Raw genomic sequence first — 21,308 nt, forward strand, 5'->3', positions numbered from 1 at the left:
CGTATACCTTCCAGCTCATCTGCTTCAGTTCTCCTGCACGGCCTGGCAACCTCTACTTCACGGATTCCCGCATCTCACGTCTGCAACTTTCGCGGCTCCCCCAGCGATCCAGTACTCGCCTGCCACCGATGAATGCTCCACAATGGACAATGGGCAAAATTACAGAAAGGGGTGCTTTCCGCTGTGCGACCTCTGCAGCTGAAATCTCGAATCCAATGACCCTCTCAGGACCGGCATCAATTTCTCTAGCCACTCTGGTCCTGGCTTCGGCTCTTACGCGATTTCTTCATCTGCTGCTTTGTGGAGATTTCTAAACTCCTCCACACACTACTGCTACTAGTGCCCTCCTGCTGCTGCTGCTTTGGTTTCCTCACCTTCTTTTGCCTTGGTCTCTTGCTGAGAGGACCTTTTATGCCTCTCGGCCACCCTCAGGTGTGGCACATCAACCTTAATAGACTGCACTCTGCAACCTTGTGCCTCTACAACCCTCTTCTTCGTCGCAGTACTCTGGGAATTCTAGGACTCAAAGTACACAACACAAAAGTCACTCCTTTCAGCAGCTTCTATTTTACAATAAGTCATTAGGAGATTGGGGTCTTGGGGAAAATTACCTAAGGAGATCTCCCATTCCTCAGGAACTTTTTTCCCTGCCATGTGATCCTCCCGGCAAACACCGCCCTCCAGGGTCAGGATCAGAAAGTGTCTGCCATTCCCTGGCCACATGCGAGGGCTCCCAAGCCAGTTTTCCTGGGTGAATCACATCTGATTCATCACAGGCAACAGACACAATGGTTGTCAGCATTATGAAGTGGGTTCCTAATTTGTGTGGTGCTCCGTGGTACTGGTAAGCGGTGAATGGCCATCCTTTGCAAATAATAGCAAGAAATTAGCAGGATTAGCATTTGCAGATGCAACTCCCCAGAGCACTGTGTGTCTGTCAAAGTGTAAGGCAGCCACTCAAGGGTCCCTCCGAAATGAGGCAATGCAGAGGGAATATGGGCTGTGACATGGACACGTAGAAAGAAGCTGCAGACAAGCGGGAATGCACTGAGTTAGAGTACACATCTTCCCAGGACTGTACCTTTCCTTAGAGGCCGAATGAGATAGTGGATAAGAGGCCTATCGTCAGGCCTGTGGATGCTTTAAGACATCACTGATTTTCACATGAAGGTTGTTGTTGCATGTAGTTTAGATTTGGGCATGGCTTACGTTATTTTAATTTATTTCAATATTAAAAGCTGACTCTTTCTCTTGTTCCATTTCCAAATTCATTTTATGGATTTCCTAACAACCTGGTGACATGAGCCCAGATTGCTAACATCCCCAAGCAGGAAAACCAACAGCCTTGGACTGCCTTCTTTTGAATCCTGCAGCGCCTCATCTGACAGAAGACCATTTCTAATCTCGATCATGGTCATCAGAGGGAGAATGACGTAAGGGCTGTCTCTTTGGATTTATGCGATACCACATTTTTACTCTTTACCAAAGGCAGACACAGGCTAGGATTGGAAGAGGTCAGTTCTGTCTATAATATGTAAGAGTCGTGTCAGGTCAAATTTGGTATAGAAATACATGTGCACAGTACCAAAAAAATGAAACCAGAAAACACAACACTATTGAGTTCATTCTCAGTCAGTCAGGTTTGTGCAGTCAGTAGTGAAAACCAGACAGTTAGCAGAATGTGAAGAAGACTGCGGACCCCCTCACTGAAACAATGCCTCAAGTCTCCACACAGGTGATCACGGGAAGGCAAACACTTCCAGCTCCCAATAATGGGGGTGGTGAACTGCGGGAGGATCACCTGGGTGGTGACAGGGCCCAGGGTAGTGAGGAGATTCCATGGGATGAGACACAGTATTTTCCTCTAACAGGGATATTCTTATCACTGTGCCAAAAGGTGTTATGGCTTATTGGCATTTTAATATCTCTCAACCTTCTATTAAATCTAAGGTTGCAAACCCTAAGGTTGTAAGATCAAAGCATACTATACCAAAAGAAAGACCCTTTTTGGTACTTAAAAATAAATGCCCTCCTCAATTCCAGGGGTGCACTACAAAGGATTGTGGAAACATTGCCTTCTCTAAACCATCTTCCTCTATAAAAGATCAAACCTGCAACCCCTCTGTTAAGGTTATTAAGGGAATTAAATCTACCCTTATAAGTAATAAAGAAGTAGAAAAAAAATTAACTTTGTTAAAACAAGTGACTGAGGCGAGGAAAAGGGCTGAAGAGGCATGTAGATGATGTATTCAGGCAATTAAGCCTAATAGCAAGTGCAGGAGTCAGGCAATTGGACCTAATGTCTCACACCTCAAGCCAATTGTCAAACCTGTGAGGCATAAAAGGCCCAAGCAGGAAAGCAGAGGAGGAAGGAGCTGGGGTAGGAGTTGGAAGGATGGCAGTAGTAGTAGCAAAGGAGAAGCATGAGGGTGGCAGTTCACAAGTGGGAGCACAGAAGGGACGCCAGAACGTGGAGACAGCAGATTCCACCTGAAAGTTCTGAGAGTGTCCTCTGTTCTCAAAACCTGTATTGCAGAGACTGCTCAGAGGAAGGTGCGCTGGAAGTGAAGATTTCCCCATGTGAGTCAAGTTGCTGTAATTGCAGAGCTGTAACCGCGCAGGAGCCGAAGCAGAAGGTAAACCGAGCGTCTCAAGAGTGAAGGAGAATCCCAACTAAATGTGCCGGACCGGAGACACCCGTGGTGGAGCAGGGTGTGGGTCCCAAGTGAGCCTGAAGTAGTAGCAGAGGTTGAGGAAGTCTGGGAAGCAGACCAACCCGCACCTGCAGTGTTCCTGAAGCCGGTGAGTGAAGCACAGTTTTCAGATTCACTCAACAAGCCTTGCCGGTAACTGTAACCTGCTCCAAAGTGGCTTGTGTATAGTTAAAGGTGAGTAGAAGTTGTTATTTCTAAACTGACTTAACAATGGAAATAGCGTTCATTCTGAAAGCTGTTTGCGTTAGAAGTAAAAACTGTTACATCCATTGTTGAACTCTTTCGCATTACCGGAGTGGTCGTGTGTCCTTAATTGTGTCCGAAAATCCAACATTAACGTATAACAAGCGTTGCAAGAGTTAGAAGTGAAAACTCCATCAAAGGAAGGTTGTATGTGAACAATTGTGTTTCCTGAGGAAAGTCAGAAACTGCCTCTTTGATACTACATGGGAATACAATAACACCAATACTTTAAGATTAGAAATCTACTTTAAAGAGTGATTGCGTGTGCCTAATTATGGTTTCACTTCGAAGACTGAACCTTGTATTATCCAGAATTGACATTCTTTATTTCATGGAGTCACTATACTGAAGAGGAGAACAAGCATTATCCAAACCAAGAGGCAAATCCTTGCCATAGTGAAACAAGCCTTATTTAAGCCCATTCACCTCATCTGTGAAGTTGTCAACAGTCCAGTGGTCTCAGATAGAAGTGTGGTATTGTTACCTGAAGCTGAAAGAGTGGCACTATGGCTTCTGGGTAATTATCTGGGGAGCAAACGTGGGTGGAAGCTTGGTGCTTGTAAATAATTTACAGAAGTTAACCTGTAATGCTAAAAGACTACTGAAATTTAAAGGAAGTAAGCCTTGTGAGCCAAGGCAGGTTATTCTTGTTGCAGTCAGGCAGACGGAAGAGGCAAGGAGGCTGCCCCTTTTTGAAAGTCATAAAAGTATAGTAGGCCTTGCCTACCCAAAGAGGTCAAAGTGTCTTGTCAGACTTTGCCTGATAATTAATTAGTACACAGCAGTGGTAGAAGTACTTGAACTGTGGTGGTTTATAAAGTTATTAGCGGATGTCATATTAGAGTGGTTTGAAGCAGTGGCATACTGTGGGACAAAGGTGACTGTTCTCATAGCAACAACAGCAGAAGAGTGGTTGTTAAAAGGAAGCAACAACCCAAAGATAAGCATCCTGACAAGTATACCAAATGTACTTCACCCATTGTAAGGTTGTAGCTGGAGAAGTCCTATCTATTCTTTTGTGTACTGCAGAAGTTCTTCACCCATTATAAAGTTGTAGCTGGAGAAGTCATATACTTATTCTTTTGAAATGTGACAAATCTTGGAAAGAAGATAATCAGAATTACCATTGTTGCTATTTTCTTTGCTGGAATTGGAAGGGGATCTTTTCAAACCAAACCAAGGAATTTTTACCAGTGGATTTTTGTTTGATGAACTTTTATTTTGGTTTGGAACTGTTAAGAACTGGTTCAAGACTTTCTTTTCATTTGAACATTTCAAAGCTGACTTGGGGAAATGATTTTACCCAGGACAGGTGAAGGTCATCCAACTATTGTTCAATTATTGTTTATTATCTTGTGTTGCTTTAAGGGAAAAGGACGGCCCCACTAGGATAGACATGGTACAAATCATCTGAGAGAGTTCCGTAGTACCAGAAGGGACAGAGGAATCATAACCATTAAACTTAGGGATCTGGATTCTCTGATTCTTATATATATCCTTTCCCTGTTGATTTTCACTCTTGACTCTTCGTGTAGTTTTGGGTAGGGAAGCCCCACTCTAACAACAAGCCATCAGATATTCTGGTACTATGGAAATCTCCCACTCAAAAGAAGATTGATACCGCGTCTCTCGCAGCGGAGCCGTCCTATTCCCTTGGGCCCCTTCTCCTCCCAGAAGATCCACCCAGCTAATGCCACCACCAGGGTTAGGATCAGGTAGCTCCTGCCTTCCCCTGGCCACCTAGGAGGAGGTTTAAGCAGGCATTCTGTGAGGACTCTGTTGAATTCATCACAGTATGTTTGGAAGGGACACACAAGACTATAAACTTGATCTAGTGTAAGCATGGAAAGATTTGAAGTGTCAAATTGACTTAAAACATGTACAAAATGGTAGTCAAAATCAGAGGACCAGCCTAGTACATGCACCTTCAAGTAGCTCCAGATTCTACTTTAGATCAACTGGAACACATCAATCCGAAAACGAAAGACTTAAGAATGTGCCAACTGACCCTCAGCTTGGTAAGTCTACAATAGAATTGTTAAGACAGCTTCACTGCCAATCAAAATTTTTTAGGAGGAAATCAAAGACTATAAGGGGGGGAAAAAGAAATATTCAACCGTGTATAGTCTTAAAGAAGCCATAGTCATTAACCTTTAACATATGCCACCGACACCATTTCAGACATGCACCCCCGAAAAAGGGCGTTTTATAAACCCACAGCCCGTATAAGCAAGATACGTGCAAAAAGCTTCTACCTACACTCCATAAAAGAGACATTTCCATTGTATAGATTCTGATCAAACGGGTGAAACAGAACTGGGCACCAGGTTTCGATCAGCTACACCAAACCAATGCTATTGTTTTGTATTTTGTGGTATACGATTAACACAATTGACCGTACTGTAGTTTGGTTCAAATTTTGGTTTTTATTCCTCGTTATTTTTCAGGTAAGTTTTGATTTCAATCTAAAACTGTATTTGGTGCATCAACTTCTGCAACTTGACTGGTTATAAGCATGCAATTCCAGTGAATGTTTGTTATTTATTATTTCCTGCTTTTTTACAGGCTAATATACCAGTGCTGCAAGCACAGGATTACAGGGACTACGTTCAGCAAAGGGAACATTTAATACCTGAGCCACATTGAGGCGTGATACTTGGGTATCCTTTCAAGCACATAGGCGCTAAAGCACCAAGGGTTCCCATTAACATAAGTGTACACAAGGTTGAGCACCTGCCTGATCTACCCGTAAAAGACTGGATTATGGTTCATGTCTGGTGAACCTCACACCAACCTGTGTGGACTCTAACATCACTTGGCACCAGTTTGCAACCATTCATCCAATTATTTTGGTCATATACCATTGACACTACTGAGCGTATTGCATTTTGTTATTTATTTCTAATTGTTTTAATGTATCCCCTGCTTTTTTATGCATGGCAAACTTTTTTCTAAACATTTTTCAGACCTATTTAAACACAGCTTCCCTTTCAGATACAGCATAAATTACTGTAGCACCTGATCTATGGACTGTGATAACAAAGTGTAAAACCTTATTCTCAGTGTCACTGTTAAAACAGTAGGGACAACTCTGGGGCACTTGGACGTGAACCTTGTGCGCGTATCACAAGCTATGTATGCAATAAGGAACAAGTTACTTACCTGTAACTGTTGTTCTCAGGCATGGGTCTGGCATGGATTCACATGCTCATGAATATTCCCCGTCGTCAGGCTGGGAATCCTCGGTAAAGAAAAAACCAGTATCAGTTTCGTTTCTGATCTGTCTTTCGTAGTAGTAACCAATCACTGATCTCTGGGTCATACTGACCACGGCCAATGACTGCCCTCTACCTAAGCCCCGCCTCTGGCAGCCATCTTCAGATTTGGTAGCACGTGAAGTGGCAGTATGACCAAGTGAAGAGCCGCAGAGGGGTAGGCGGGAGGGTTCGCATGTGAATCCATGCCAGACCCATTCTGGAGAACAACAGTTACAGGTAAGTAACTTGTTCCTTCTCCAGCATGGGGTCTGGCATGGATTCACATGCTCATGAATAAAGAATACATAGCAGTACACACATGCACAACCACGGGAGGTGGCAAAGGCTCAACATTAAGCATTACATCAAACTCAACATTAAGCAAATCTTACCTCCTCACCAGGCTCACCTTAGGCGAACAGGTTGCGCAGCACTGCTTGGCCGACCCTGGACTCCTCCCTGGAATCCCGATCGACGCAGTAGAATTTCGTGAAGGTGTGCGTCGACATCCACGTAGCAGCCCTGCAGATGTCCAGCAAGGGCACACCAGATAGGAACGCCGTGGTAGCTGCGATCGCTCTGGTGCAATGGGCTCTCGGACGGCCAGGCAGCGGTCGGTTTGTCAACCGATGACAGTACATGATACAGCCGGAGAGCCATCTGGAAATGGAAGCCTTTGAGAGAGCCTTCCCCTGATTGACAGGTCCAAAGTTCACAAAGAGTTGTGACGTCTTCCGAAAACACTTCGTGCGGTCCACGTAGAACTTCAGCGCTCTAGCCACATCCAGCGAGTGCAAAGTCCTTTCAGCCGGCGACGAAGGCGACGGGAAGAAAACAGGCAACACCAAGGGTTCATTGAGGTGGAAGTCCAACGGCACCTAGGGCATGAAGGAGGGGTGCGTCCTGAGCACTACCCTCGTGTCGTGAAAAGTCAAGTACGGGGCCTTGCAGGAAAGGGCCTGGATCTCTCCCACCCGTCGTGCGGAGGTGATGGCCACAAGAAACGCTGTTTTCCACGACAAGAACTTCAACGGAGCCGAGTGCAGAGGCTCGAACGGAGGTCCCATGAGCTTGGTCAGCACCACGTTGAGCTCCCACGCCGGGGTCGGAGCCTTCACCGGCGGGAACGATCTGAACAGTCCCTTCATGAACTCTTTCACCGTGGTTCTGGTGTATTGGGAGATCGCAGCAAGATGAATCTTGATGGACGCTTGCGCCAGTCCAGCTTTGGCCAGCGTCAGTAGGTATGGCAATACTTGGGCAGCCGTAATCCGTAGAGGGTTAATCTTCTGTGCGTGGCACCAGACAGAGAACCTCTTCCATTTGTGTCTGTAGCATTTAAGAGTTGAGGACGCCCTGGCCTTTGCAAGAACCTCTCTGCAGTCGGCCGGTATGTCGTATCCTCCAAACTCTAACGCTGCAGGAGCCAGGCCTGCAAGTTCAGCGACTTCGGGTCGTGATGGAGGATGGCGCCTCCTTCCCTGGAGAGAAGATCCGCGTCCACTGGCAGCTTGATTGACGGTGACAAGTCCAGAAGATCCGGGAACCATATCTGCCTCGGCCACGCAGGTGCGACGAGGATCATCCTGCACCGTGACCTCTTGAGCTGGTTGATGAGCTGGATCACCAATGGCAATGGAGGGAATGCGTATAGAAACAGGCCCTCCCAGGGGAACGAGAAAGCATCGCCCATGCTCCTCGGCTGGGGAAACCTGCTGGCGAACCTCCGGCACCTGGAGTTCGTCGCTGTCGCGAACAGATCGATCTGGGGTGTGCCCCACCGTCGGAAGAGGCGGTGCACTAGATCCTGTCGTAGTTCCTACTCGTGGCACGAGCGCAGGTCCCTGCTGAGTGAATCGGCGATGGTGTTTTTTATCCCTGCCAGATGAAACGGCACCAGAAACATCCCTTGGGCAACGGCCCAATGCCACACATCCTGCGCCTCCCTGGACAGGGCTGGGGACCTGGTTCCGCCCTGTTTCCTGATGCAGAACATGGTGGTGGTGTTATCGGGGAAGATCCTCACCACCTTGCCCTTGAGGGACGGAAGGAAGGACCTGAGGGCCCAAAACACTGCACGGAGCTCCAGGACGTTGATATGGAGGGACTTCTCCGTCGGGAGCCAAAGGCCTCTCGCGTGCAGATTTTCGGTGTGCGCTCCCCACCCTTCCAGGGAGGCATCCGTGGTCACTGTCTCCTGGTGGCCGGGGATCTGGAAGTCCATGCCCGCCGTCAGAAGCGCGCGGGTGCCCCACCACCGGATCGCTCGTCGGAAACTCTCGTCGAGTGTGATCCTCTCCTCGAAGCTGCCCGTCGTCTGGATCCAGCGCGCGTCCAGGAACTCCTGCAAGGGGCGCATCTGGAGCCTGCACAGTGGGATGAGGTAAATGCAAGAAGACATCATTCCGAGGAGGGACTTGATGGACCTCACTCTGGCCGCGTCCGCAACCAGCATCCGCTGCACCTTGCCCAAAATGGCCCTCGTCCTTTCCTCCGACGGAGAGGCCAGAAGCGACACTGTGTCGAGCTTCGCTCCCAGAAACAGTGCATCTTGCGCAGGCACCAGGTGGGACTTGGCCTAGTTTATGGAGAATCCCAGGTCCGTGAGAACTTGGGCGGTCCTTGCTGTGTGCTCCACGGCGAGCTCCTTCGTCTTCGCTCGGATGAACCAGTCGTCCAGGTAGGGGTAGACGTGGATCCCCTCTCCAAGAGAAGTTGACGGACGTGATGTTCTTTCCTGGCCACAGGGGGGACGCACGGGCACCTCTTTAGAAACTCGAGCGCGTGACCCTGGGCTAGGGCGTCCAGCAGCCAACGGTCAGTGGAGATGGACTCCCACATGCTGACGAAGCTCCCCAGCCGGCCTCCCACCGGGGTGCTTCGGTGGGGGCCCGACCCCACGGCCGGTTCAGTCCTGCTTCGACGAGGCTTTGCCGCCTTGACCTCCTTGGCGACGACGGCGGGGTCCGCCTGACTTGCCTCGTCCCCTGTAAGCTTCCTGCGACGACAAAGAGGCCGCTTGACGGTACGTGGAAAATCCGCCGCCGGAACCTTTGGAGGCACCCTGTTTGCCTCCGCCGCTCCGAAAGGGCGGCCGCCGTTGCTGGAGAACCCCAAGAGCCCGGGCCGTCTCCATGTCTGCCTTGATGGCTTGAAGGGAATCGTCCACTGTTTTCCCAAACAGGTTGTTTCCGTCGAACGGCATGTCCAAGACTCTGGTCTGCACGTCCTGACGGAAGTCAGTAGCCTTGAGCCATCCACGCCGCCTAAGGCACACACCGTTGCCCAACTGGCGAAATCCAGTGTCAGCGATGTCCGTCGCAATCGTAATGGCGTGGTCCGACGCCACCGCTCCTTCCTGCAAGATCTCTAGGGCATCCGCCCTCTTGTCGTCCGGTAGGAAGTCCAGCAGGGGGGCCAGTTTGTACCACAACTCCCTGTCGTAGCGGGCTATGATAGCCAAGGCGTTGGCCACCTTAATCGTCGTCGCTGCAGAAGAGATGACCCTGCGTCCCATCGTATCCAATTTCTTTCCCTCGCCGTCCGGCGGGGAGGTCGACGTAGAGGCCGCGCCCCCCCCGCTTTCTTCCTGGCCGCCGCAGAGACGACCGAGTCCGGGGTCGGCGGTGCCCGAAGGCACAAGGGGGCCACGTCCGGGACCAGGTACTTCTTCTCGTACCGATCCCTTCTAGCCGGCGTCGTGGATGGGTTCTTGAGGAGGGCGAGGCCCTCATCCCAAATATCGTCTAATAGAGGTACGGAGAGGACAGTCTTCCTCTTGGCTTCGCGCCGTTGATAAAGGAAACCTTCCTTATTCTTCTCTTCCGGGCAGAGCTGGAAAAGCTTGGATGCCCTGGCGATCATGGAGTGAAACGATCCAATCTCGTCGGGCGGGGAAGCCCGGGTGGGAGGTGACGACGGCAGATCCTCGTCGTAAACCTCGTCGTCCGTACCCGTCGCGGCCGTGTCAGTCCCCGTATCATCCCCACGAGTCGTGGACGGGGAGGAGAGCTGAACAGGGCGCGATGGCTGAAAAGGAGGTGGAGGATGAATCCTTCTTCTCTTAGGGGGAGGGCTCCCAGAAGGGCCTGGCTCCGGGTCCCCCGTCGGGAGCAGTTCCTCAGCTGGTGGTAACGGCAGTCTCGTCCTTATCTCAGAGCATAAGGACTGTATAGCCAACAAAATGGCCGCCGATATGTCTTGCGGCACTGGTTGAGGGGAGTCCGACGGGCGGTCAGGGGCCCCGTCGGCACCCTCGACGTTATCGTCGTCTCCTACGTCGGGGTCCCTCCCGACGGGCTGGTCTTCTTCCACGCCAACGCCGTGGCTTAAGACTTCGATCAGCTCTTCCTCAGAGGTTGAGGCCGAATCCACAACGACCTCCTGCCACCCCTTTTTCTTCTCCGTCGGAGGTTTCACGGGGGTCCTGTCGATGGGCATAAAAGAGGACTCCCTCCGCGGTGGCAGGGAGACTCTGACCCCCGAGGTCGCCACCACTGGTGTAGCCTCCACAAGCTGAGCCAGGGCCGCCGCGACTGTCTCGATAGAGGCCTTGCCGGATGGATTAAGGCTTTCACCACCTTAGGTGCGCTCACCGCCTTCTCCTTGGGGGGAGGGTCACTGCCTCGCTCTCCCTCCGATGGGGCCTTCGAGCTCGACCGGGGCCTCTCCAGGAGCTTCGCCGGGTGCTCGGCCTTCCTCTTACCCGAACCAGAGCGTTGCCTCGTGGCTGATGGTGCCGGGGAGGATGCGCCCTGCCTGGCGCCCGTAGAGCCCGACCGTTCGGCGCTCCCGGTGCCAGCGGACTCGCGGTGCTTGGCCTTGTGTTGGACCCCCGTCGCCGGGGCGTCCTCAAAGGTCTTAGAAGACCGCTCGGATTTCTTCTTCTTCTTCTCGCCTGACGGGCTCTTCCCTTCCAGCCAGTTGGCGAGACGTTGATGGCGGTCCTTCATGGTCCGCTCCGACATATTGCCGCAAAACGCACAGTCCTTCTCCACGTGTGTCTTGTCCTCATGTAGGCAGTAAAGACAAAAGGAGTGTTCGTCCTCCTTAAAGACATTCTGAAGCTGGCATCCAGGTCAGACCCTGAACAGCTTTCCGGGCGTCGAGCTTCCCTTCTCCTGGGCCATGTCTGAGATGGGCCTGAGAAACTTGTGGAGTCCTCCAAAAGCGTGGCTCGACGAAATCTTCACCCTTGAGGGTCGTAGACAAATCCGACACGGGTTCCCGTTGATCGGATGAAGAAACGGTGGAGCTTGAGGCTCTTTTGACCGAAAAATCGAAGTTTTTGAGAAAAAAAAGTGAAAAAATAGCACTAACGCTCGAGAGCAATAGCACGAGGATCCCAACACTTGAACGTGCGGTAAAAATCTGAAGATGGCTGCCAGAGGAGGGGCTTAGGTAGAGGGCAGTCATTGGCTGAGGCAGTATGACCCAGAGATCAGTGATTGGTTACTACTACGAAAGACAGATCAGAAACGAAACTGATACTGGTTTTTTCTTTACCGAGGATTCCCAGCCTGACGACGGGGAATATTCATGAGCATGTGAATCCATGCCAGACCCCATGCTGGAGAATAAACATTTGCTGCAAGTGATTGTAAAAAACCGGGTCCCTATGCCACAGTGGACCCAAAAAGACACTGAATCAAAGTTATACACGATCAGACTGCGCTAATGATTGGAATGAACAAAAATGCTATTTATTCAACCGAAACAGCCGACATGTGTTTCAACCTTCACGGCCTTATTCCATGCGATTGCTGCCAGTCATTGGACCCTCCAATTGCAGTGAATAATATGAGGAGGAGTTCTTGTAACGTAATTCTGAAACACACCCGTACGTCTCCACCAGTGCGGTAAATAATGCTCTGTGCAGAAGCCTTTCGGCATAAATGCCTGGAAGAAGCAGTGAATAATATGAGGAGGAGTTCTTGTAACGTAATTCTGAAACACACCCGTACGTCTCCACCAGTGCGGTAAATAATGCTCTGTGCAGAAGCCTTTCGGCATAAATGCCTGGAAGAAGACTGAAGGTCGAAACACCTGTCGGCTGTTTTGGTTGATTAAATAGCATTTTTGTAATTCCAATCACTGTTAAAACAGACCTTTTTTCAGAAATATTTAGGGTTCAGGAGAAATGGTGACCTATTCCCTACCCGTCCTGATGTGTCGTTCTCAGTGAAACCCCCATATATTCATGATCTGGGATCTCATCTTAAGTCCCCCATCCCCACACATTTGCACCAGACTGTCGCCAGCTATACACTCCCTCAATAATGCCACAGAAGACGTGGACCCAGATTGACTGGAACATGTAGGCCCATGAAGGAGAAAGTGAAAGTCATATCCAAGGAATATTAACACATATTAGGTGGCTTACTGGAAGATCCTGCAGGAAGCCCACAAATCGCGTGTAAGTGGACAAGCCCTGTAGTTCACTGCCATCCTCCACACTCCCACCCAAATCTAGTCAATGGATAACCAGTCAATTTACTTTCCTCTGTCAGTGCAGAATCTAGAAGCTCACCTCCACATAAATGTAGTTTAACGCTCCCCTTACATCACCATGCTCTACATTGCTGCAGGTTATGTCCTCCCCCTTCTCTTCTGCAAATATAGCAGGAGGTCTTCCCACTGGTGCAGTGCAGTTTCCCTTTGTTCTTTCAGTACAAAATCCAACCCTTATGTACTCAAACACTTTTACAAAAGTGGAGCCCTTGCAGAGAAGTCTGCAAGCATCCGACTTCTACTGCAAGATTTGCTAGTAGGCGCACAAGCATCCACTACCACGTGCAGGAGTATTTTGCGCTCTCATTTTTTATTTGGGTGTGTATGATTTTATAGGGGAGTAATAATTGCAATCCTTGTTTCAATGGGGTATTTTTAAGGCAAATAAAACATATTGTATCTTTAAAGTTGAAATTTTTTTGTCATCCCTATTTCTTTGCACCTCTTCATTTATGAAAACTAAAACATGCATTTTTACCTCGTATTTCCTCTTCAAAGCAGGTAGTTATAAAAGCTCCTTCCTGTGGCACCGTTCGCCTGATACCAAGGATCCGAAACTTACCTGTGAAGCGGTGTGGGTGGAAGAAGGGAGATCTGTTATTTTTTGTTGGAAGCATCTGGTTTATAGGTTTATGTCACAACGCTAATCTATAAGGGTCAGCTTCCTCCTTGCAAACCTTAAGCCCCTTGATAGTCACTGCTTGCCTTTCACCCTCACAGACATGGTGGCGCTGTAGTCTGCTCCAATGTTCTTGTAAAATCAGTGACAGAAAAAGACAGTTCATTTCTTAGAGAATCACACATTTCTTTTGTAGCCCAAGTCATCAAACGTCTTATTTGTTTACTTGTTGAGTGCTTACCTCTTCCTTGGATGATTCTGAATCCAGTTTTAAGGTGAGGAACATAGCAAGATGAGGTATTCCCTGGATGGCAAGCTGAAGGTCCGAGTTATCTTCTCCCCAAAGAAGCTTGATCAGGTTGTTCATGCTTGGCGGTGCACGCTTGTACTTATAATGTGAAATTCCATTGGGTTCGAAGAATGAGGTTTCAAAAGTAAGCTTCACCTGTAAATAAAGACATTTATTTTCCCTGTTAAAAATGTTTGAATCTTTTAACATCCAGAATTTTCAATGTAAAAGTACATAATGAGCCTGCCATATAATGTGTCTTTAAACAATATGAGCAAACAAGGAGAGCATCTCATAAAAATGTTTTAAAGAGAAGGTAATGGAAAGAAACCCATCCAAGCCTGATTCAGGCTACTTTGTTAAAGTGAATATTCAGCTCAATATTCCCCACACTTCTGAATACAGAAGAGAAGCAGTGTGATGTGACACTATGTATTTCACTTTGATATGGTGGTCAAAACAGATCTTCCATTTGTTTGTTATGGTCAAACAAAAAAAGAAAAAAAAGGCATACCCCACATTTCACAGGTTCTGCCAATGACAATTTCATTTCAATGATGGGTGGAGGATAGCTCAGGCTCTATGCTTTTGTCTTGGAAGCAAGAATACCCAGAGCAGCGCAGGTTCGAATCCCAGTCCCAGCTTAGAGACTGGTCTGTGGTGCTAAGAGCATTATAAAAGATTGAGTAAATAATTGATGTTGCTTTAAGGATTTCATTTTTTACTTTTCTGTTTACATAGAACTTGCAGCATGTCGAACAATATATTCAGTAATCTAGCTAGTATAAAGATCGGGCATTGCATAAGTGTTAAAGAAAATGAGCTAATCAATTTCAGTACTGCGATCGTATGAGAGAATCATGCAATGAATCTCGCATCATAGAGAGAAAGACCGTACAAATATAGAAATGTGTTTACTGGACACCAGAGTGTGTGGCAAGGTGCTTCCATGAGCTGCTTGGAAAATGTGAAAAGAACTGCTGCTGAGTGTTGAGATAGTCAACTTAGCCTTGTTGATATTTAATACAGGAAACAATATTCAATTCAATTTATTTGTATTTCAGAGTCCTCCATTAGCAGTAAAATACACAACAATCAATAAACTAAACTTTTAAAACAAGCTTCAAATCTTGACAATCCTCTCAAAATGATTGTAATTAAAACAAAACAAGGTATGTTAATCATGTCAGGCAATGGTTGGTTGCTCATAAGGGCTCGGGTCTTGTACTGTGCATGTTATGTAACCTCAAATGTAGAGCTCTATTTATCAACCTGGCCAGATTATATAAAAACTAGGCATTGTTGCACCAGACATAGCTCCCCTGCAAGACCAGCTACGAAGGCCACAAAAGTCTGGTTTTAACCATTCCTTCCGCTCACTATGGTAGTATGGGCAAATCAGGAGGAAACGGACAAAGGCCTCATCACACTGACATTTTTGTGGGACCTTCAGCCAGCTCATCCTTTTAAAAAGAGGGAGTAATTTCAGACGAGACATAATTAGCAGCCTACTGCCCGCTGGCAAGTTTATGTTAACAATATGCCCTGGACTCGTAAACATTTCTCAGGTCTGCCTACATGAGGACAGTATGCCCAACGCCACTTCACAGCATCCAATTATCTAAATTTGAAAATTGTACCTTTGTTCTCATTTCCTTAAAAACAAATCAACAAGATTTATTTAATGTATTTAGTGTTTACTTATTAGGTGCTTATACAATAGGAAAATACTGTTTCAAAGCGCCCACAGGGCAAGGGAGGGAAATACATTAAAACACATAAAATAAGAGCAGTGAGGGGGAAGAGGAAAAAAGGACGAACCTTATGAACCTTTTAAGTATTCAGAACGTGCAAGTGCAGCAAGGAAGAAGGCAGGGGATCAGTGCTGTGGGGTATGAGCTCATGGGTGAGCCACAGATGAAGTGCTAGGAATGTTGAGTACTACACGGCCTGGACCCGCAAAGGGTGTAAGTGCGAGCCATCAGGGCGGAGGGTGTAAGTGCAAGTGCAATTAGACAGGAGCTGGGCCGATTGGGTAAGGGAGGTCAACCAGAGGATGCATACGGGGCCAGGACACCCAATCGCGCAACTATGAGATTAGCAGGGGAAAGAGGAAGGGAAGAAGGAGGTAGAGTAGAGTCTCAAGGAGCTTCTAGAATTTAAGAACATCCTGATCAAGGCGAAGAGGAAGGAGCCAGCTGAGGAAAGCAAACAACCACCTGCCCTCTGTTTATCAAAATGCTTAATGCAGAGAGAGTTAGAGCCAGAGTGGTCTGGGGGTGGGGGGTATTTAGTAAGATAAATATATTTAGTAAGATAAATATTCAAGCTTATTGAGGACCATGTGTCCACAATAAGCTTGAATAATTTTCCTCCTGTTTAGAAGGTGTATCCCAGGTGTGGAACAAACCATCCCTTTGTCAGTGAATGAGATGGTCATGTTAAGTTTGCTCATGATGTCCCTTCCCATTATGTTTACAGGTTCTGTCAGGAATACAGTAAGGGTAGAGGTAGGTCATGCTCTCCTATAGAAAGTGTAAGATCGTCTGTAAAGGGAACAAATTCCATCACCCCAAAAAGATCCCTGAGCATTCATGGTGTTGCCTGATATTCTGTAACTCCCTTCCCGGATGCAGGATCTAGTTTTCCCTTTGTGTCTACAAGAAAGGAGAAAATATTGTCACCTATCATCACCCCTATCCGTGCTTCCTCTGAGGGGTGGGTGTAATCGAAAGGATTGAACACATCAGGTCCGTCTGCGGGCAGTCGACATTTTGTTCCCCGCAAATGGGTTACCCCCCCACCACGGTAACGCCCCTGATTTCCAAATGGGAGTCACTGCCATGGAGTCCGTGCGTGTCATCATCCCACATTTTGCTGTGCCATGTATGATGATTGCGTGTTATTCGGTATCTGTGGTGTTTGCGAATACTGTTGCGCTGGTGCCTGAATTTGCTGTCTGTGTCATGGGCTGGTGTGTCTGCGTGTATGAGTTTGGTGTCTGTCCCTGTCGATGCGTCTGGTCTTGGGCATAGTAGTCTGTTCCCCCTGATGTGTTGGCTGATATTGCATTCCCCCAGTCTGGTGCATCCCCCCCTCTGCTCCTGCACACTCTGGAGATGTGCCCTACCTGTCTGCATGCCCAGCACTGGGGTGGTTCCCTCATTTGCCTTTGCTACCCCTCCAGAGTGAACCCCTCAGGGCCCTGCTGCATTGGTTGCTAGTATCTGCGATACCCTCACGAAAACCCCTCAAGGTTCTGTTGCATTTGATGCCCATACCCACATCTCCTTGGTTGCCCCACTCTTCCTCGGAACCCATGCTGCGCATCTCCTGTCCCATGAACCCTCCTCCTGTGGGCTGTGGTGCATACTGTATCGGTGGTGCACTTTGTCCTCCCGTGCTTGTTAAAATCATCCTGTTCCATAGCAAATTTAGACAGTTTCTTCTGCACTAACTTCACCTCCTCCTGCGTTCTTTGCTCACGCTTTATTACATTAAGCTGCAGAAATGTACTATTGTAAGTTTCATTTCATCCCCACCAACTTCTTCAGTTGCTTTTGCACCTGCTCTGGGTTACCCTTGACATATTATTTGATAAAATAATGCCACTGTTCTGTCCCACTGCTCTTGCGTTTCAAGTCTCCATAACTCTTGAATAGCCTGAATATATTGCAGGGGGTCTTCGTCTTCCCCCATTTTGCGTGACATGATCACGCTAATGTCTGATGTGGCTGGGTCCTGCACCCATAGAGTTTGCCATATAGCCCCTTGGCAGTTGTTAAACAGCAAACCATTGTGCGCCATTTTCTGGGTGGTTACTCCTGGGTAGCCGGCCCTTTTCCATACGTCATTGGCAGCCTCTCCGAGGATCGCTGCTAATGGACCTTTAATGTCCCCTACCGCTAGTGTCTGCCCTGCTGTTATTCTTTCCATTTCGTATATCTATTTCCCTACACCCACAGTCAAGGAGGGTAGTTTACACCTCAGGTTTTCCTTGTCGATCTGTTGCCACAGTATATATTGAGGTCGCCCCCCTCCCTTCTACAGTAAGGGGAATTGTGTCAACACGATCTCCCCGTCCAATCTCCCTGTCAACCCAATCTCCACATCCAATCTCTCTGTGTCTTTGGAGGAGGGGAACGCCCTTGCGAATTCACCCCTCCTCCGTGTATATGGAGTCCAGTGTATACAGAGTCACGTTATCCATGCTGCGCTATGTAGCTCTAGACCGACGCAGTCTTTCATCCTTTTTGCCCTGCAGTCCCCCTGTGTCTGTCTGCTCCACATGTCGAGCTTCAATCGCTGCGCTTCCCTGGTGACCGACAAGCAGGTCGACCTACTCCCTCGTCTTTACTCCCTACCAAGCCATCGTCCGACTCGGTGTCTCCCAAGTCGTTGTCGATATTGTCCTGGAAGCTTTGTCTCCTCAGTACCGTATGTATGTGCCTAGCCGAGTTGCTGTGTCAGCCAAACACATGTGTAGAAGAGTGGCATGAGCAGTCTTTTACATGGATCCCGAAGTGTAATTAAGAAGCTAACTTCAGCCTGTTGCCGAAGGTAAGGTTAACTTAATTTGTAGTGCCTTCTGTAAGCAGCTGTGCTGCCTTATGGCTGCAGGTTTGTCATCAGTGTAGGGGCAGTGTGCTTCCAGCACTGATACAGATTGCAGGCATAGGCTTTCTAAACGTTCTTTGAAGCGCGCTTCAAAGAACATTTAAAAAGCCTCAGTAGGCTGTTTTACCAGTGCGGAAAGCACACTGCCCTCGCACTGATAAAACAGCATCCAGGCAAAATGCCTCGTTAATGTTTTTGAAGTGTAGGACAGCAGTGATTTGCTGCTGTCCTGCGCTTCAAAGAACATTTAAAAAGCCTGCAGGCAAAAGCCCTTAATGGCTATGGATGGTGCCTGGGCCTTTCAACATTTTCAACTGAAAAGAGCCTCAAGCCTCAGAGGGGCCCTCAGCAACTGCCCCCCATGTTGGCAGTCAGTAGTCTTCTGACAGAAGCAATATATTTTTTTCAAGCTTTAAATGTGAGCTTTGCAGAGCGCCTTTTACAAGCTGAATTTGCTGGAGCCTTTAATGCCATCTCCTCCCTCAGGGTATACAAAAGTGGGCTGATCACATCGTTGCCCCTTTATTCCGGTTTCTCTGCGTCAGCCCCGGCTGACAAAGAAGCAGTAATAGCTTTGAGTGGATGTTAAGTGTTTGTGCTACCTGCTGGTGGGCCGTTCCATGATAATCCGTTTGTCTCCATTATAATGTATACACCCCACTGGGAATTAAGACTATTTTCCTCTGCTCTTAGCAGGGAGGGACCCAAATATCATATTGAAATGGGCCAATAAACATCTTCAGTCGGTGCTGAACTCATGTCATGGCAGGGTGCCCCCAAGCAGATGTTTCAAATGGGCTCTGGCTCACCTCCGCCCAGCCCTGTTAATGTCTTTGAAGCGCAGGACTGCAGTGGTCCGCTGTGGTTCTGCACTTGAAATCACATTAATAAAGCCTCATCCAGCTGTGTTATCCGTACAGGGCTCATGCAGCCCCCACGATAAAGCAACCTGCAGGCTTAAGCAGTGCTAAAAATGTAAATTATTAACTGTGGGATCCAACCATCAGGGGTGGGGGAGGATTTAGGGGCGAGGGACTCGGGAGCGTTTTCGCAGCACTTTCATAAATAAACATTTCCATTTCAGATTGATTTATAAATAAACTGGAAAATAACCCAAGGAAGGATAAGCATTTCCTATAATGTTGCAAACAAAGTACTAAAAAAAAGTGCACACCTTTTAAACCTGCACAGCTGTACTGCAACGTTTTCTACAGAGTACAATCCTAACAATCATATTCAGAGGTGTCCTGATAAGATGTTCAAGTGGTGTTGTGGGTACATTTCTTGACTTCGGTCATGATGACCTGAACCCATCGGCAACAAAAGCAGATCGGAAACAGTAAAATACTTGAAAGGTGCACATTGGGTCCGAGAATTTTTTTTGGCGGATCCCAGATCTGGGAAAATCTGGCCCAGTGACCAGGGCTGGGCATAAGGCCTTCTTTATGTCTTTGAAGTGAGGGATGGAAGTGATTGTTTCGTTGATTCAAGTGTATCCACTGTAACCTTCCTTTCCCCAATATGGGATCCTATGCTGGGGGAGTGGGAACACTTCTTCTAGTGATGTCTTCACTGCAACAGAGGAACTATCACTGCCGTTCCCCAAGCCCCCCACAGCCTGCAGGGATAAAGTCTTCTGAACATTTTTGGGAGCGTGGGACTGCAGTGATTTGCTGGTATCCCGCCTTTCAAAGAACATTTAGAAGGCCTTATGCCTGCAGGCTGTGTCATCAGTGCTGTCAAGAATCTTTCTCTCAATCGATGATCAGCGGAAGAAATATTATTCCCAGCCATTTGCTAACAGTCAGCCCGCACTAATAACAGCGTCCAGGCATGAGGCCTAAATGTTGTTGTTGAAATCAGGACTGCAGCATGGCCGGCGTTCAGGCTTTTCATCTTTTTCTGAAAGGTGTCCGAGCCGAAGGGACCCCTCCATAGCAACTGCCCCCATGTTGGCAGTCAGAAGTCTTGTGACACAGCAACTGCTTTCATTCGGGACCTTAAATGTGCACTTTGCAGTGCACACGTTACAAGCTGCATTTACTGGAGCCTTTCAAGACATCACCTCCTGGCCTATGCGATATACCAAAGTATACCAAAGTGTTCTTATCACCTCTTTGCCTTTTTACCCAAGTTGCTCTACATTAGCCCCTTGCTGACAAAAACGTATAGCTTTTCGTGGCTGGCTGGCAGGCTTGTGATAATCTGTGGCTATTAAACCCATTGTTTCCATCATAATGTATGCAACTATTCCTCAGGTGGTTTGTATCTGCTCTAGTCAAGGAGGGGGTCCCCAAACATGTTGAAATAGATCCACACAAGCTGTGATACATCTTCATCTGGCATTGATCACGGCTCGTGGGGGCACAATTCAGCATTATTTTTTGGAGTCCCGCTGCATGGAGTTGAGTAAAATACTCTGAAGCACCCATGGGATGCATACATTATAATGAAGACCAAGAAACACAGCCAGCGCGGTCTGTCTCCAAAGAGCATCTGAAACACTAAACTTCCACTGAAAAGTATTAAAAACACCTAGACGTCCTGGTGTTGGTGATGAGTTAAGGCAGAGCTTGCCCAAGAAGAACTGATGTACACCAAGCACATCTCAAAAGACATTGTAGCCCAACAGTGCTTTAAAAAAATGTTTTCCCAGTTTTCAATGAACCAGTAGTTTTTGGTTGTTCACATGTACGCCAAACACTGGCAACATTGTTTAAATTGATAATAAAATAAACAGTTGATTCTATTGCTGCTGTGTTGTCATTAACTGCTCATCCTATTGAAAATAGTGATATAAAAATTGCTCATCATTTAGGTTGGATTGCTAATCAATTTGTTTTTATTAAGCAGTTTCAGCTAATCTATTTTGCAAAACTAATTTATGCTTCGCTATATTTTCCAGCCCCTCTCTATTTCCCTCTGCTCCTGGGTCACTGTCTTTTGCCCTTATCTGTGTCTCAATGATTGTTCCCCTTCCTGCACCACCTCCTTGGTGTATGGTGGTGGTGCGAATATTGGGTTTGCGTACCCCGCTGCTGCTCTCAATTCCCATACTG

The 21,308-nt window shown here is 47.7% G+C and overlaps 1 protein-coding gene across 3 annotated transcripts in view; it reads right to left on the minus strand.

The window, feature by feature from the left end:
• The window catches only part of INTU (inturned planar cell polarity protein), a 1,700,152-nt gene that overhangs the window by 1,156,525 nt on the left and 522,319 nt on the right, over positions 1 to 21,308 (minus strand). For all 3 annotated transcript variants that reach the window (XM_069631109.1, XM_069631111.1, XM_069631110.1), the window contains exon 4: positions 13,585 to 13,788. In XM_069631109.1, the coding sequence (XP_069487210.1) occupies positions 13,585 to 13,788 (204 nt within the window). The remainder of the gene's footprint in view (positions 1 to 13,584; positions 13,789 to 21,308) is intronic.

The sequence above is a fragment of the Ambystoma mexicanum genome, chromosome 6q (genome assembly GCF_040938575.1).
Source record: "Ambystoma mexicanum isolate Mex_15411 chromosome 6q, UKY_AmexF1_1, whole genome shotgun sequence".
In the NCBI taxonomy this organism is placed as follows: Eukaryota; Metazoa; Chordata; class Amphibia; order Caudata; family Ambystomatidae; genus Ambystoma; species Ambystoma mexicanum.